The 17,773-nt window shown below is 40.7% G+C and overlaps 2 protein-coding genes across 4 annotated transcripts in view; one reads left to right on the forward strand and one right to left on the reverse strand.

The window, feature by feature from the left end:
- Positions 1-17,773, reverse strand: part of MAML2 (mastermind like transcriptional coactivator 2) — a 379,493-nt gene that overhangs the window by 270,735 nt on the left and 90,985 nt on the right. The window lies entirely within an intron of this gene.
- LOC149128512 (uncharacterized) overlaps positions 1-17,773 on the forward strand; it is a 47,451-nt gene that overhangs the window by 5,918 nt on the left and 23,760 nt on the right. Inside the window, exons 2-3 of one of the 3 annotated variants that reach the window (XR_016233973.1) lie at positions 15,095-15,199; positions 16,703-16,861. Coding sequence is in view for 1 of the 3 variants with exons in the window: in XM_089333093.1 (XP_089189219.1) it covers positions 15,095-15,199 (105 nt within the window). In the remaining 2 variants the exon portion in view is untranslated. Of the gene's footprint in view, positions 1-15,094; positions 15,200-16,702; positions 16,862-17,773 lie in introns of those variants that run through there. The other 2 variants (XR_016233974.1, XM_089333093.1) reach the window with 2 other exon arrangements.

The following is a 17,773-nucleotide window of genomic DNA, read 5'->3' on the forward strand; positions in this document are numbered from 1 at the left end:
CTATGACCTGTGGGCCAAATCTAGCCCACACACTTTCTTTTTGTAAATAAAGTTTTATTGAAACACAGACACATTCTCTTGTTTATATACTATCCCATCACTGTTCTCTGCTCCAAGGGCAGAGCTGAATAGTTCTGACTATAATAACCGTAGGCCCCCCAAGTCTAAAATATTTGCTGTCTGGCCCTTTACAGGACAAGTTTGCTGGTCCCTGGTCTAGAGGACCAATTTCCCTCTTCAGTCATCCTTGTGACTAAGAGGCAGGGTACTCGACTTTAGACTCATCCAATTCTGATGAGAAACTTCCTTGTGACCTTGGGTAATTGATTAATTTCTTCAAGCTTGGCTTCTTATCCATAATATTTAAGGGGTGCTAGCCCAGGTGATTATCTATTCCTTATTAATTCTCTCTAAATTTCTGTGTTCTATAGAGATGGATACCTTTCCCAATATATCTATCTATTATCTATATCTATATATGTCCATATGTAACTGTTTATTAAATACATATATATTTAAATACTCCAAATTGATTTTTATAAAGTTGTTCTTCAAGACCCCGGTTTACACAGAAATACTTCACATCATTTTGAGCATTCAACAGCTGAGTGATAGTCCTTCGCTACTGTATCACGGTCAGGCCAGAAAGCTGCAGATGAGAGCTGGAGCGAGAATGTAAACAGCAGTAAAATCTGTTTCAGACAAGACAGCACATCTGGCCCAGGCTTCCCCAGAACAGACACGCTGCGCTGCTGTGCCAGAGATGGCTGCTCTTTGCTGTCAATGCTTTGGGAAGTGAGCACTCCACCTCAGCTGCAACTCTGGGATCCTGGGACAATGGCAGGAGTCTTCACACCAAGGGAGCACTGTGAATTCATGACAAAGACAAAACTGCCTTGTTTCAGTAGGAGTGGGGCTGCTCACTGTCACAAATTGGGTGCCACTGGCATAGCCTGCATTATACAATCTAGTCTCAGGCGTATGACATAGAACTGCCAAATTAAAGAAATGATAGTACAGCTAGAATTGTCTCCTCTCTCCTAAAATCTACAAGACAGATAAGGATCTGTTGCAACTGCTGTCTTGACAGACTAAAAGATTTGAGATGGAATGTTATCTTAAAAACACAATTACTTCAAAGGCTTCATTTCAAGGGCAGAAAATGCTAATAACTATTATTTCAGAACCTGAAATCCTGTTACCTTAAGAATAACCATTTTTTTCTATATACTTTCTGCCTAGAAAATAAAAGTGTTTGTGGATATTTTCAAGTCTGTGAACCAGAAATGACTGGTTCTTAGTCTCCATAGCAGAAGAGACTGAATAGGAACATGCATACACAGAACTCAGCAAACACACTGAATGCATGCTCACTTTAAGACATTATATTTCAAAACAGAAAAGAGTGCTTTATCAAACAGAGCCACTTGAGAGCTTCTACAAAACCCAAGAAGATTCAATCGTATGCATGACACTGAGCGCTTGGTCACTATCTTCACAGTAAACATCATCTATGGCACACCGTGTTCTTCGCCTATATTCTACATAACATAATTTGGCTGGCACCTTTGTTTCCAATAAGTGCTTTTCTTTGCGAGAAAAAGATGCTAGCGAATTCTGTCTGTCATTTCTGCCAGATCATCTTCCCAAATCCCAAAGAATAGCACTGTTTGCATTTCTCTCTCTCTTTTACAGAGAAACCTCTGAACTAGATGCTAATATTTTGCAGACCAAGCATGAACCAAAATGGATTAAAAAATCTAAGCTGGCATATCTGCATCAGTCTAGGGCATTTCAAAGGAAGAGCTGCAGCGTTAAGCTGATTACTGTAGCTGTGGTGCTCCCTGGCCCCCCCTCCCCGGAGTTCTGTATTTTATAGCGCTTTACCTTGGGTTCTTGGCCAGTCAGTCTTCTTCTCATCCTCTCAGATCCCCCTTAAGTCCCATCTCTGTGATCACACTTCTCTCCAGCTCTCACAATACTTTGAACATTGAAGGGGCTTAGAAAAAATTGTTGCTTTGTTTTGAAAGTCTTCCTGGATGACCTCAGCCATGTTGAGCTCTACCTTCCTTAACTCCTTTGAGACTTACTGCCTATCCCACACAATTAACACCTTGTTACCTTGGGCTCTAACAGCCAGCACCACATAATACCCTGCATTCCTTTTATAATGGTTTCATGGGAGTTGATTTTCTTTCTCTGGTTAGATTGTCAGCTTCCCATGGGAGATGCCATTTTCCATGATTTTAGAAAACTATTAGACACGCAGAAAAATATATATATATGTGTGTGTGTGTGTGTGTGTGTGTGTGTGTATTCAGTTAACAGAAGTTTCCACATTGCAAGATTACGGAGCTTCCTAGATGTGTCATTGGCAACTTCAGATCAAACTTTTATAACAGAAATGGTAATAGGGTAGTACAGCTGAAACTACCAATGGGAAACTTTTAATGAATATACATGGACAATCAGGGCCAAATGAAAAGTTTTGTTTTAGTCATTATTTGAAGGGCAGGATATCTAAATCCATAAAAGAAGAGTCAAATAGACAAGGAAGCATACACACATACATCTGTATAGAATTCATTTTCAGCAGAATATGAAATTTAACAAATGGACCAAGGACAGGCAAAAATAATTACAAAATTAAATAATTCCTTCCTTCATTAATATAATAATCATGTATTGGAGTTAGTATTGTGGCACAGTGGGTTAAGCTGCCACTTGTGACACAGTAATCATATATAATAGTCTTATATAATAGTGCTGGTGGGAGTCCTGGCTGCTCCACTTCCAATCTAGCTTCCTACTAATGCATTTGGGAAGGCAGGAGGTGATGGCACAAGTACTTGGACACCTGGCACCCACAAGGGAGAGCCAAATAGAGTTCCTGGCTGCTGGCTTTGGCTTGGCTCAGACCTGGCTATTGTGGCCATTTGGGGAGTGAATCAGCAGATAGAAGGTCTCTTTCTTTCTTTTTCCCTAAGTTTATTTTATTATTTGAAAGTCAGAGTTGGAGAGAGGGAGAGAGGGAGATAGAGAATGAGAATGCAATATTTGATATGCTGGTTCACTCACTTAATGGCTGCAAAGTCCAGGACTGGGCCAAGCCAAAGCCAGGAGCCAAGAGCATCATCCAGGTCTCCCACATAGGTGCCAGATGTCTAAGTATTTGTGCCATCACCTACTGCCTTCCCAAGGGCATTAGCAGGAAGCTAGATTGGAAGTGGAGCAACTGAACTTGTACCATCATCCATATGGGATGCTGGCATTGCAGTCAGTGGCTTAACCTGTTAATATCACATCGCTGACCCCAGGAGATCTCTATCTCTTCCTCCCTGCCACTCTGCCTTTCAAATATATAAATAAATAAATATTTTTTAAAGTTCATGTTTTAAAATCATGTATTCAGTCTGGAGTGCATATATACATATTTGCAAAGCTATAAAATCTATTATGGCAAGTCTATTTTCTTCAAGGCTCACAGATTTCCACAGTTTACACCTTGCTGATTGTTTAGAATGCTTCTGCAATGAAAGGAATTTGCTACACTAATGTTTATTTCAACAAACAGCTTGTTTGGATGCATCCTGACTCCCAAACATCTGTTTCAACTAGAAACATCAACGGAGTTGACTTACTACATTGATAAAATTTGGAAAATTGCTCAATAGTCTGCCTTGTTTTGCCTGCATGGACACAGCCTAATGCTTTCCATGCCACTAAATTAGTACTTAAGTGGTTAAAGTAACCAAAGGAGCTTTTGCATACTCCATGCCAGCTGGTGTTTTAAAGAGAATTAGACCTGAAATACCCAGCTCTGAGGACATGCAATTAGTACAGGGCTTTAGCTGTTTAGCTGTGGGTTTCATTAATATGGAAGAGACAATAAAACTGTTATTTACACGATTAAAGAGTTTAAGCATTTCATGCTAGGACACCTCACATAGGAAATCAGTGAAGGACTTGTATAAAGGAGAAGAGCAATATTAAGCTCATCAGACACAAGACAAAACTGAGCTGAGGAATATTTGTGTAATGCTTCAAGTCAAATAACACATTCTTTACTTCCAAGTGTGAGAAGATTTATTTTTTCTGTAAGTGGCTCACCTCTGGAAATAATTTGTGAGACCAGAGAAAAAGAATCCAAATTTGAATGAAATCTCCATTGTGAGTCCAAGCCTTGCTGACCCCACAGTAGCATTTCCATGACTGCTGTGGCTGTCACTGTTCCAAACGCCTTCACAAAGAAGTTGGGGTTCAGTTCCTGGATCAATATTTTTTTCCCAAGGTTAGGTGTCATTGTAGCTATTACTGCTTTAGACAAAACTTCTGTTATAAACATGATAGGCAGAGATAGGTTTGCTTATGCTTAAATGAGCCAGAAATTACTAGATGAGCCAAGGCAAGAAAGGTGAGCTTATTGCAGCATCTGGCATGAACAGAGGTGGTCAGATAAAGAAGCTGTATATACAATGGGGTAGGGCACCACAGAGTCACTGACGGAAAACAGTTGATGGAAGTTTTTTGGAGAAATAGAACTAAGCAAGCAGGAATTTTAAAAGGGAGTTGTGGAAGGATCATTGTGCAAAGCAGCCATTTTGGACTCCAGAAATCCATGGAGAAAACAGAAAATGAAGAAGTGCTTTGGCCAAAGCCTAAGTCAGAAACAACATATGACACTAGGACAGGCACAAAATGGCAGCAGGGCTCAGGTTGAGACAACTACAAAGGCACCAACGATGTTAACTGTGCCAACGCCTTAACATTACAGTTTATCCCTTAGGTACCCATCTACACTTGAACACAGTGATGTGCTATATCCCAGCTTTCTGGTTGCCATAAAGTAAAGGCCATGCTCTTCTCTAAATGGCCCATAGATAGTTTTACGTTGGAGTGGTCTATTATTGAGAAGGGGGCGCAGCAGCTCTGGGATGCAGCCCACGTAGGTGAATTTTCTTCTTTCCCCTGGGTAATGGAAGTGAGGAGCTGTTCTCCTCACAAGTCTACAAGAGAGTGATGTGAAGCAAATGATATTTTTGAGCAGATTCCAGGGACAGAATCAAGAATAGTTACAGTTTGGATTTCCCAAAAAAAGTGATGCTGGAACATGAGTATGCTTTTTCATGGTTCAGAGTTTATACATTATTAACTGTGACTTGATAAATCTTGAGTTTCTCTTATGTGTTTGAGCTCAAGGTACTGGAGAAAAAAAAAAAAAAAAAGAATGAAGCCAGAAACCCTATTCAAGTTTGAAGTTACCATTTACTGTCTACTTGGAGTTTCTCATGAGAAAAGATAAAATGGGGCACACATTTGATTCAGCAATTAAGAGTCCACTTGGGATGTGTGTATCCTATATCTAAGTGCCTGGTTTAGATCCAGCCACCTGCTGATGCATACTGTGGAAGGCAGTAAATGGTGGCTCAAGTACTTGGGCCCTTGCCACTCTAGTGAGATTCAGATGGAGTTCTGGGCTGCTGCCCTCAGCCTGGCCCAGTCCTAACTGTTGTAAGAATTTGGGGAGTGAAGCAATGGATGAAAGACCTCTGTCTTTCTCTTTCTCTCTATGCTTTTCAAATAAAATGAAAAAAAAAAAAGCATTAAAAACAAAAACAAAAATAGAATAATGGCACCCACATCATAGAACAGAATGGTGGCTATGTCATGGAGGATAACTGTGTTCAATAATGTAGGTCTACCAGTAAGTTCTCAAATAGCAGAATTCCTCACTTCCTGATCCCTCCCTATACCCAATACCACAGTAGCTGCAACCCATCCATATCTTCCTAACATTTCTGAACTGCACTTTTCTCATTGGTAAAACAGAGAAGCTACTGATTCTAAATAGGGTGGTTATGTAGATCTACTGAGGTTAAGGGAATGATTCTTTGTTTAGACATCATAGGTTTCATCGTTGGCTACAGAGGAAGAGGAAATATTAACTGCTAACTGTTTTCTTTTTTGCTATACAGCATTTTATCTACAGAGGTAAAACAAAAGCTAAGGATATGTGCCTTGGAATGCTAAATCTCCATTAAAAGAAACCATTTGGAAAACTCAGTTAACTACTCACCTTTATACTGCGATTGTTCTTTCCCCAGGTTTTCCTCATATACAAAAATTAGAAAATTTGGTTTGTTTGCACAGTATGAAGAAAAGTTGATGAATAGTCTGTGTCAGAGTTATATATTTAGTGGACTTATTATTTTTGCAATGCTTTGGCACTGCTCAATTTTAATGCAATTACCACATTATAATCTTGGCAAGACCCACTGTTCCAAATAATTCTCTGATGCACCAATGAGTCTTCTTACCAAATGAACACTGCCAGCAGAAAGGCTCTACTATATGAAGAGGAAAAGTTTCACTGAGGTGCAAAATAACTATAAATTTCACTATAGACATATATACTACATACACATAAATTTTTTTTTAAAAAAGTTACGATTAAGATGTCCAATTCTCCTGAAATAGCACTCTAATAAATAATAATCCACTGTAGGGGATGCAGTCAGCCTGGATCAAACATCATCTTCCCACACCACGAACTACAAACACTGTTACACTCAACATGTTGAAATATTTCTGCAAACCTCTTCAGAATATGAAGATAAACCCTGATCGCAGTGTGATGAGAAGATCGTGGAATCGTTTAACCACTGATGTCATAAGTTGCTGTTAGGTAGAAGATTTTATAATGATACCAAAATTTATAAATTTCTTCAGTAATTTACAGCTTTTTCACTAGTTCTGCCTTTGGCCTTTTCAATATAAAAGATTTCTTGCTTTAGCAGAGGAACCAAGTCTGAAATGAGGATCTACAGAGACTGGCTTTTATTTTCTGCTAAGTGGTCCTTCTGGGCAAGTAAGTGTATAGCTGGCCTCTCTTTTCAACACCTACTGAGAAAACCCTTTAAAACAATTTAGGAGGCTGACGACTGTCTCCAATGGCAGTGGCTCACAACAGGCCCCCAGGAGACACTTGTCAACATGTGAAGACATTTTTGACTGGTGCAGGGGGAGGGTTACGCACACTTAGTGGGTAAAGGCCAGAGGTGCTGGATGACTCCTCCACACACAAAGGACTTGCCCAGGCCAAGAGGTCCACAGTGCCATGATTTTTCTGCCTGACAGTGTAACAGATGCTGCACCTTAACATTTGCTGCCTGGGATAGTGTCCCTGGAACAGTCATTATTGTGAAGGTCAAAAGAATATCAGAGTTCAAACCCTTCCTTTCCTGATGGGCCCTTGGTTCATCTTACATTTGGTTTTTGGAATTTTTGGAAATTCTAGTTTTGGTTCATTGAATCATTTTAGAACATAGATAAGTGTCTGGTTTGAATTAGCTCAACTGGTCTAATTTTGGATATGCATTGATGAAGACACAATATTAATATATGATTTTGTTCAGTTCAGGGTACAACAAAGCAGTGTAACTTTGGCTTTTGGTTGTGGATACTCACTCAGTTTACACCTTCGCAGTCGTGCAAAGTGATGAGAGCAGAACACCAAGACACATCACTACCTTGCTCGCTACAGCTTTCTGTACTCCTGGGGACTTAATCCACTCTCTACTTAGCTTTTCAGGAGGACTCTGATAATTCAAGTACCAAACCAAGAGTTTTAGGATGCAGTGACTCCCCACATTCTGTAGTTGGGTTTAAAATTCTAAGGCTTGACAAAGAGAAGTGATTCATTCCACGGTATATTTACGAAAAGGTACAACAGTCTTGATGTTTTGACTCTTCCTGAAACTGAGTATATTTTGAAAGAAACAAAAAAGAAAAAAAAGTTCTTAAAAATCTCTAGGGATTTTTTTTCTTTTAATGCCCATTTACTCTTATTTTGCAATGGCTGTGGTTGTGAAATCATCAGACTGAAAACTACTGGAGGAGTGGTAAGGGTGGATTTTAGTGACAAGATTTCCTTAAGGCTGTAAACAAACCAAATTCATTAAGAGACAGAAACAGAGGTGGCAGATTTCATCATAAAAACGAGGCAAACATTTTCCAGCTAAACCATAGGTACGAGCACAAACCACAGTTGTTTCATTGTTTTAAACCATAGTCCGCGGGCTGAGAGTATTTCAATGGCCTCAGTTCATGAACGACATCTGCACCTGCTCACAAAACAGCTTAAAGGGAAAAAAAAATCTGCATCGAGGATTTTAACTTATATAGACAATAAGGGACCGTCTTCTGGCACTCACGCACCAAAAAAGCAGGAGGAACACGAAAAAAGAGATCAGAATTTTTTTAACTACCAGTAAGTAATAATCTAAAATCAACTCTCAGCATTACTTCCATTTTTACCCTTGGCACTTGCTGCTTTGGTTGTTTGTTTAAAAGTTAGGTGATTAAACTTCAATTATATGGGTTTTTCTTTTATGTAGCCCAGGGTTGAATGAATTACTGGCAGGAAACTTTAGCTCATGAATTCAATCAAAAATCCTTTCATTTGTCAGAGCTGCTTCCTGCCCGTCTCCTTTAAACATCTGCTTTTCCAGTTCAGGGACACACACACACACACACACACACACACGAGTCACACACATATACAGTCACACACACACACACACACTCTCTCTTTGTTAAAATAATAAGCAATCGCCAAACTTCCCCTGCAAAAGTTACAGATTCTCTTTAAACACACACTTGCTCCCAGTGGAGTTTATTTAATATATCTTTAATAGCTTCCTCGTTCTCCTCTCTTCCTTTCCGCTTTTAAATTCTGGAAAATCTCAAGCTGACAAAAGAAGACATTTTTAAAATGCGAACCTTCGCAGGGCTAAGCCCCGGCCGGCCTGCAGGCCAATGGGAAGGCAGCAGCGCAGGGAGGCGGGGGACCGGGGTTTGGCTGTCGGGAATCGCTTGCACTCCTTACATGGCAGGCACTTCCTGCTGCAAGAGGTCAGCTCGGCACAGGCAGAAATTGGCGGAAAGCAAGCGGGAGGCGTTGCTCAAGTTCAAAACAATCCTCCTCGTGCGTCCACGCGCGCGCGGGCCGAGCGGGAGCCCAGGCGGCCGCTCAGACCCGGCTGGGGCCTTCACCTGAGGAATCCACAGCTCTTTCTCATCAGCCCGAGACGCTGTTTACGCGACGCTGCCAAGAAGAAAGGCTGGGATGTTGAAACTTGGAGAAAAGCCCACAGGGCCTGTAGAGCAGTCTTGTAGCCGCCCTTCCCCCTGCAGACGGGTGCCGAGGCAGACCTCAGGGGTCTTCTCCCTCTGTCACGCTACTGCTTCCTCCAGCCAAGTCTGGAGTGAAAACTGGTGAAATCTGGGGCCGGCTGCCTCATGCCTTCAGCCTGGTTCTAGGGGTTTCAAACTAGTCTCACCCTCTTTGAGAGCCCGGGAGTCACCTTGGTGGGAGAGGCACATGCTTTAACAACACTGAATGCAGCCAGCTGTTGGGTCATGGTGGTGTGCAAGGCGCTTTCATATCTAAGCTATGCTTGTGAGCCTGTGAAGTCGACAGAGAAGCACCCTGGCTCCCCTCACACTCTCCAGGTTCTTATGGGTAGAGAGCTTGAGCTATAATGATTAGAAAACTACTGGTATTCCCAAATGTGCTACGAATCAGTGCATTCATAATACCTACTTGTTGTAATGATTCATCTTTAAATCAAACCATGGGTATATGGTGATAGCCATTTATTGTTATGTTAATGACAACAACACCAATGGACATTCCAGGGCACTTACTAGGTGCCAATTATAATGCAAAGTTCTTCATATGCTGTATTTCATTTACCCAGGGCCCTAGGTAGGATTGTGATTACGTTGAAGAAAGAGGTTTATAACATTAATTTGCTGAAGGCCAGAGGTAGTAGGTAGCAAAGCTGTGACTGAAACCCAACACCCAGACCCTCAAAACAAACACACAGCCATCCAACAATCTACTCTAGCCTGCCCTCCCGCCCTTCCCTCCCTCCATCCATCTATCCACACATCTAAAATGAAATGTATATTATTGGGAGAGTCACAATCAAGCAAACTAGATACATACATACAAAAACCTGTTTTATCCAACTGAAAAGTAAGGACTGTATTACATTTTCAAATGTCAGATATTAGATATCACATTTAATAACACATTCATCCTGAACTGTAGAAACAACATAAGCAAGAACAAAAACATCAGTGAAATTGCTATCAACAAGGAATTCAATACTCTTTTGACATACCAAATATAACACTGATGGTATCTCTCAGAAGACCAATTTTTCTTTGAATTTTCCAAAGAATTTGCACAAATAAATTCAGGGTGCACTCAGGAATAGCAAGTTTCCAAAACAAAATACGTGTGGCTGAATTATTTGGTCAGTCTTACCATTTTCTCTTTCAGTGTGAAGTTCAACGATAAATTAAAATTTCACCCTACACAGGATATAAGCATGTTTTTAATAAATCATAATCTACTGTATATTAACGCTATGTGAAAATTTTCTTTCTCAAACAAGAGCCCACATGAAACTTGGTTACTCGTATCAAATAAACCTTTTTACATACCTATAAGCCTTAAATTAAAATTATTTATAAGTGGATTTTTAAGATTTCTTTTTAGTTTAATTCCTGGGTATGTAGGGCAAAAATTTACATCCTTTATATAGACTTTCTGCCTTAGACTAAAACTGATATATTTATACTTTGAGGTTTTATCTGAAATGTACCGAGTTGGCTGATTTACTTCAATACAAGTTTGTGTGAGGTACAAAATTGTGACCTAACTCAAGCTATGTTTACGTTTGCCTCAATCACACTACTATGCTTAATCCTTGGCATTTCACGTTCAGCAAAAATGTAAGGCCTTATCAAGTGCCAGGTACTATGAGAAGCACTAGGGCCACAAAGCCATAACACAACCCCTCTGCTGGATAAAGTTGCAGACTCATGAAAGAGACCAAAGGATGAATACATCCTAAAGGTTGGATAAGTGGCTAAAATGAAGCATAAACTAAGTAGGTAGGGGTTCATGAGAAAGAGTGACCAAGTCAGGAAAGGCTGCCTTCCACTATAAAACATCCCATTTGTCCCTTCACAAGTTATTTATGAATTCTAAAGTACAGTCATGCACCATGGAATAATGTTTTGGGCTACAATGGACTGCATAAGTGATGGTGTTCCCAAAAGATTATATTCTGGTGACACCACAGCCATATTAGTTTGTGTAGACACAACCTACGGTGTTCATGCAATACCAAAATGACCCACTGATGCATTTCTCACAACTTATCTCTGTTAAGTAGCATGGGACTGTGTAAGGAGATTTTAACAGGCAGGGAAGGCCGAACATCATATACAAAAGCAAAAAGTTCTAAAAGGGATTTTGTGTCGAGGGACATGGATAAGACACGCTTTGGAAGCACAAGACATGAGGTGACTGATTCTGGGTGGGGGCTGGGGGTGGGCCGTGAGAGGGTATCAAGAGAGGCATCAGAGAAGGCACACGATGCACATCCTGGATGTATCTGCAAACTCTCCTTGTAAACTGCTAGTTCTGCGAGCCATCTAAGGTGCAGTACTGATTATGTTGTCCATGTGCTAAACCCCATGAGCAAACTTCTGCATTGTTTCAGTAAAAGTCTGAATGGAGACACGTGTATCTGAATTATTTGCAGAGAAGCAAGGAACTGTCCCCGCCATGCACAGAAGGGAAGTTTAGATTGCACGTATTAGAATCATTTACCCAGGACGGCAGTGACCCACGTTGACTGCTCAATGGAATGTATAAGGGTGCAGCTCTGCTCTGAGGACCCTACTGCCATGCGCACAGAATTTGTCAATTAAGAACCTCCCTCAGACCAGCAGTTCTCACAGACGCTGTGTGCACCATGCCTCAGTTGTTAATTCCAAGTGAAACAAGGACATGATTCATACTCCAGTTGCTTTTCTTTTCATGTGTAACATGATCAAAAGAATAATTATACAGAGAGGAATTCTGCAAAGACAAAAATTGCGTGTGATCCTCCTTACATAAGGACCTCAGTGTGTTGCTGGAAACAGCCTGATTTGTTCTGTGACTGGCAGCTCCATGTTACACACAGGGACCAGTCCTCACTAACACCTTCCGAACCCCCACCAAGTGTGCAGCTTCATCTTGACAAGTATGTATCAGATTCAGACCGTGCACATTAGATGGGACCAAGCCAGCTTGATGAATTCTAAGGAGAGAGAGTGTGCGTTTAGCTCAGTTATGTGACCTTAGAGAAAGTTTGGAGAACTTCCTAAGAATTCTGAGACAGTAGTTCAGTGGTCAAAAAAAAAATGTCACCGTGCTTTTGAACTCTTCCCACACACTCTCATTTGACATCTCATACTTCCACCTCAACCCACATGTGTAAAGCCTAGATCAGAAAGGAAGAAGGTCAAATTTCCTATAGGGAAGGTTTAACATTTATTACTCGACTGACAGATTGGTGACTGCTTTCCCAATTCATTTCACCTTTTTCAAATTCAACTTTGTCCACTTTGCAGATGCCCCCTGCCCCTGTCTGTGCAGAGCAGAGAGTAGCTAAAAACACACACTCAGGATGGCCAATCTCTCTGTCAACTTGGGTTCCCAACCTCAAGTGGCCCAGTGCTGCTGCACCAATTGTAATATATTCTCTGGTTCCACTAACTGCCATCCTCCTACAAGACTATTTCACACTCTTCCATCTTTCCTCAATCCTCCAGCACCTTCCCATTTCTTGCTCCCAGTCACTGGATAAAATTGATTCCTGTTTCATTGAGGACGTAAAAGCAATCAGCCCACCATCACCTCCCATACCTGTGTTTTTCCACCTGACTGCTTAGTCCTGCCACCTCTAACATGATAGTTGCTACCATTGGTCACTTGTAACCTGGTAGGTCCAAACTGAAACATGCTGTTTCTGTAAAATGTAATGGATTTAGAAGATTTACTACAAAAAAGTGAAGGCAAAATATCTCATGAATAATTGCTTTATATTCACAACATGTTCTCATGATAAAATGATGTGTATATATTGGATTAAATATAATCATTAAAGTTAATTTCACGTGCTTTTTTCTTACATTCAATGTGGCTCACATTGTATTTATATCACACAGTACCGCTGGATTCTCTGCTAGGTGCTCTTATCTGGCATCAAGCCACCTCCTCTGCCGGTGTCACTGACCCATTCCTCTTTCCTATTCAATCTTTTACCCCAGGAATTCTCCCTTTCTCTGTCACCAATTTCCCCCTCTAACTGAATCATTATAACCTGCATGACTAAAACATGCTGCTATAGCTCTTTTTAAAAATTTGCAAACCATCTCTCGACCACACTTCTTTGTTCAGTAATCATTTCTTCACAGTGTAACTCCTACAAAATATCTATACTCACTGTCTCCAAATCTTCCTTATGAATCCACTTGAATGCCCACCAATCCACCAACATGGCTCCTTTCAGGGCAATGTGTCCTGGGCCTAGCAGAAATCCACTGCTAAATATTCCAAATGCTTCCAAGTCAGCTGTTAAACTGTTGGGAAACTGATGCTGGCTAAGATAGGAGAATTTACAACATGGAACTCAATAAACACTACACATCAGGATTTTGCTGTTAATGTTTTTCACACAGCCAGTTTACCAACACCCCACTGATTAAAAATCACCAATGACCTTCACCAGACTCAATGATCAGCCCTCAGCTTCCTTAATTTATTGGCAGCATTTGACACAAATAAACTCTTCCTCTTTCTCGATTTTTTCTTCACTTGCCTTTTAGGGTACCAACTTCTTACACATCTGCCCCCTCACTGGACAATCCTACTCTGACTCCTTCCCTGGTTCTACTTCATCTTTCCTACCCCTAAATATTGCAGAGTGTGAGCACTCACACCAAAAACCTCCCCTTTCCCTGAAGTACAAGTCTTCTCTTGGCATTTTCATTCAGTCTCACAACCTTAAATATCCAAATGTATTTTAGGTATTATCCCCTGAGTTCTTGACATTGCCACCTAACATCTGAACATGTTCAGAATGAAGCTTCCTTCCCCTTCTCAAGTCACCATGTGTGATATACCAATGATATTCTCCAGCTTAATAAATGGCAATGCCAGTTGCACAGGCCACACATTTTGAGTTACCCTTGGGTCTGCTGTTTCTCTGATGCGCCTTATCCAATGCTCTGGCCCTCCCATGGGCTTTGTCTTCAAAACATATCCCAAATCCAAATGTTTCCTACTTCAAATGCTACTACCTCGTTCCAAGAAATCATCATTTTTCAATTATGGTAGTACAAAAAACGTTCAACTTATCTCAATCCAAGACCCAAAGCAATCCGTTAAAAATGTAAGTTAGGTCTTATTACAGCTCTTCCCAAACCACTTTGCTTCCTGTATTACTCAGAACAAGCAAGCCTTTCGAATGGTCTACACAGTCCTACTGCTACCTCTGTGACCTCAGCTCCCATCATTCTTAGTTTGTTGTGGTGCAGTGAGAGCCTCCTTGCTCTCGTGGCTCAGAGTCCTTGCATTTACTGTTCCTTTCCCTTTGAGAACTCTGCCTGGATGGACACACAGCTTACTCCTTTATATCCTACGGACCATTCTGCATGGAACAAGTCCTCTCCTTGGCATTTATCACCATATAATACCTGTTTGTATGTTTGCTATCTTCCTAGGGTTGGCAAATTATTTGTTTTTCATTTCTATATATTTAGCACCTAGAAGAGTGCTTGGTACATAGTAAAAGTTTGTGGAATGAATGAACTGATATAATATTACTAGCTTTGGATCATAAAAAAAGTTACTGTCAGTTTCTCGAGTACCTGTTGTAGAATAATGACTGAGACAACTGCAGTTACTAGGACCTTACCTTGACTGATTTGTGAGTGGTAGAGAGAGGAAGGAGTGGAGGGGACAGTAAAGCAAATGCCAAAGCTTTTATACTGTTTTCTATCCTTGCCAATAATGTAGTGTTTACAAACTGCATACACATAACAGTGGTTGTTCCCATCCTACCACTACTCCTTCTCTTTTGCCCTTGATCTTGCCCAAAAAACTAGGAATGAAGTCACCCAATGAAAACCATCCCCCAGATTGCTAGCTCTCCTTAATTTAAAATGATCCTCTCATCCGCAGGATTTTCATGGCGAAAGAGATGTGTTTCCAGCTAGGATTCAGAGCACACACTGAAGATCATGCAGGTGATTCATACTCTACAGTACCATTTTTTTTTCTTCTAAGGTAATGAAATAGATAAGCCTGAGGTTGAATTTTTTTACAATATTATTTGTATGGGAACATGGATTATGAGGTCTGAATTTTTGCTTTGTAATTGAATTTGGGGATACTTAGATTTCTAGTCAAATCAAGGCTTTTAGATTTCTACAGTGATAGAGACAAAAATCAGTGATTAACTCTTGATTTCCCAAACATGTTATGAGGTGTAAGACATTCCATCCCTGGCTGAAACTACTGGAGAAACACCAAGGGAAAAGAGAGTCCGCAAATATGGACAAAACAAACCTTTTAAACACAAAACAGTATAGCAAGGATACTCCTCATGTATAACCTGAATATTTTCCATTTTTCCTTATACACTTTCATAAAATTATATGAGGGTATGTCAAAAAGTTCATGGAAAATGGAATTGCAAAAACTTTGGAAATCCAAGCATATCATAGATCTTAACAAAATTCATGATGAAAAATACACATTATAGAAAAAGTACACATGAATTTCAAGTGGGTTTTTTTGCACCAAAATAAATTTTTCTTTTAAAAAGTTTTATTTAATTTATTGAAAGGCAGAGAGAGAAAAAGATGGGCAGAGAGAGGGAGGGAAGGAGCAAGGGAGTAGGGTGGGAAAGGGGGGGGGAGGGAAGAAGAGGGAGAGGGAGAGGGAGAGGGGGAGAGAGAGAGAGAGAGAGTTATTTTGCACACTGGTTTACTCCCCAAATGCCCACAACAGCTAGAGTTGGGCCAGGCCAAAGCCAGAAGCAGGGAACTCAAGAGTCTCCCACAAGGGTAGCAGAGACCCAACTACTTGAGTCTTTACCTGTTGCCTCCCAAGGTGTGCATTAGCAGGAAACTAGAATCTGCAGTAAAGCAGGGATTCGAATCAGGCATTCCAATATGGAGCCTAGGCATCCCAAGCAGAATCTTACTACTACGCCAAATGCCTGCCTCATAAACTTACCTTTTAATCCCACTTTTTGGAGAAGTTTTTGTAAGTACACCCTTATATTCTTCACACTATAGGGGAATATGTCTCTCTTGTTTTATACACAAGCATGCACACACACAGACATACGCAATAAATAATGAAGTCAACTAATAATTTTTGTGTACTATAAATGTACTACACACTGTGTTGAGTTCTCTGTTTAATAAGTAGATACCTCCTACATAGATGTCAAGTACTCCCCATGCATAATACCTAATCCCAATAGTGAAAGCAAATCCTAAAAGTTTTGTGCAAGGCATTGTTCCCGGCAGTTTACCTTTACCAATGCTTTCAATACGCATCACAGCCCTACGAGGTGAGTCGCAACACTCCTGCAATCTTTAGATGAGGCAGCTCTGGCACAGGAAGGTTACATGCAACTTGTGCAAGGTCACGAGCTATAAACAGTACAACTGGGATTTAAACACACACAATCTGGCTTCAGTCTTGTTCATACTCAACTGTACCTCGCTGCTGTTTTGAACCTATGAAGCAAGCATCTTCATTATCTGCATTTTCCAGATGAAGAGCCACATGAAGACCCTCGCATATGATTGCCCAGTTAAGAGGAAAAGGCAGGATCCCATCTCAGACTGCTGACATGAAAGCCTGGGTTCTCACAACACCATAGCCTCCCACTGCCATATCTTGTCTCTTTAAATAAATACTCAGTTCCTCAAAGTCAAGTGAAATGCTTTAAAATTCTTTTGCATAATCCCCCAAGGAAAGAATGACCAAAGACTGTCTACAGGAGACACTCAACATAGGAAAGAGACCCCTAAAAAGTGATTTTGCATCATACGTATCAGTGAGGGCACCCCTTGTCCCCTAAATACCTCAACACACAGCTTCCTTTTGTTTCTCAGAAAACGCCAAGGAAAACTGCCTTTGATTTTTAGAATCTTTCGATTTATTTTGGGAGAGGAAAATCAATGTTAAAATAGCTATGGAAAGCTACCTGGGATATGTTGATATAATGTGACAAATACAAAAAATAGTCAACATTAGCTTGGTCGTGAAATCCAAGCTCCCTGTCCTTAACTCCACCTGAAGAGGAAATCTCAGAGAGGGGAAACCTTTGTACCTAGACCCCAGAGCTTGTCATTTACTTAAAGCAGCCAAGAAGTGTCTGCAATGCAGGCTTGTTTTCTACAGCAGCTGTGGCTGTTACCTCTTCGTAATATATTGATTGCAGGGATTTTTGCTGGTAGCACATTGACAGAGATGAGCCACCAAAATGCATCTGAAATCTTCAGAGACTCATTTAATCTTTCTGTTTGTCGAGACAGAAAACCTAGGAAGTAAACCCCAATTCTCCTCAAGGAAAGGCGAAGCCATCTCAGCATGTTTTACATGATTTATATTACCTGACAATGGAGAGGTAAATTCTCTCGTAGGATTTATGATACAATTCTCAGCCATCTGAGAATTCAGTTTATTCAGTCTGGTCTCATTGCTCAGGAATTACAATCAGATGGAAACACCTAATGTCAAGGCATGTCAGAGCCCCAGGATGGGACACTCTGCTGCCCAGAGCTTTCCTCTGTGAAAGTCACCGAAGCTTAGGGACAGTCACTATGTCCCTTCTCATTC

Source organism: Oryctolagus cuniculus, chromosome 1 (assembly GCF_051225735.1).
Source record: "Oryctolagus cuniculus isolate XC-2025 breed Fujian yellow rabbit chromosome 1, ASM5122573v1, whole genome shotgun sequence".
In the NCBI taxonomy this organism is placed as follows: domain Eukaryota; kingdom Metazoa; phylum Chordata; class Mammalia; order Lagomorpha; family Leporidae; genus Oryctolagus; species Oryctolagus cuniculus.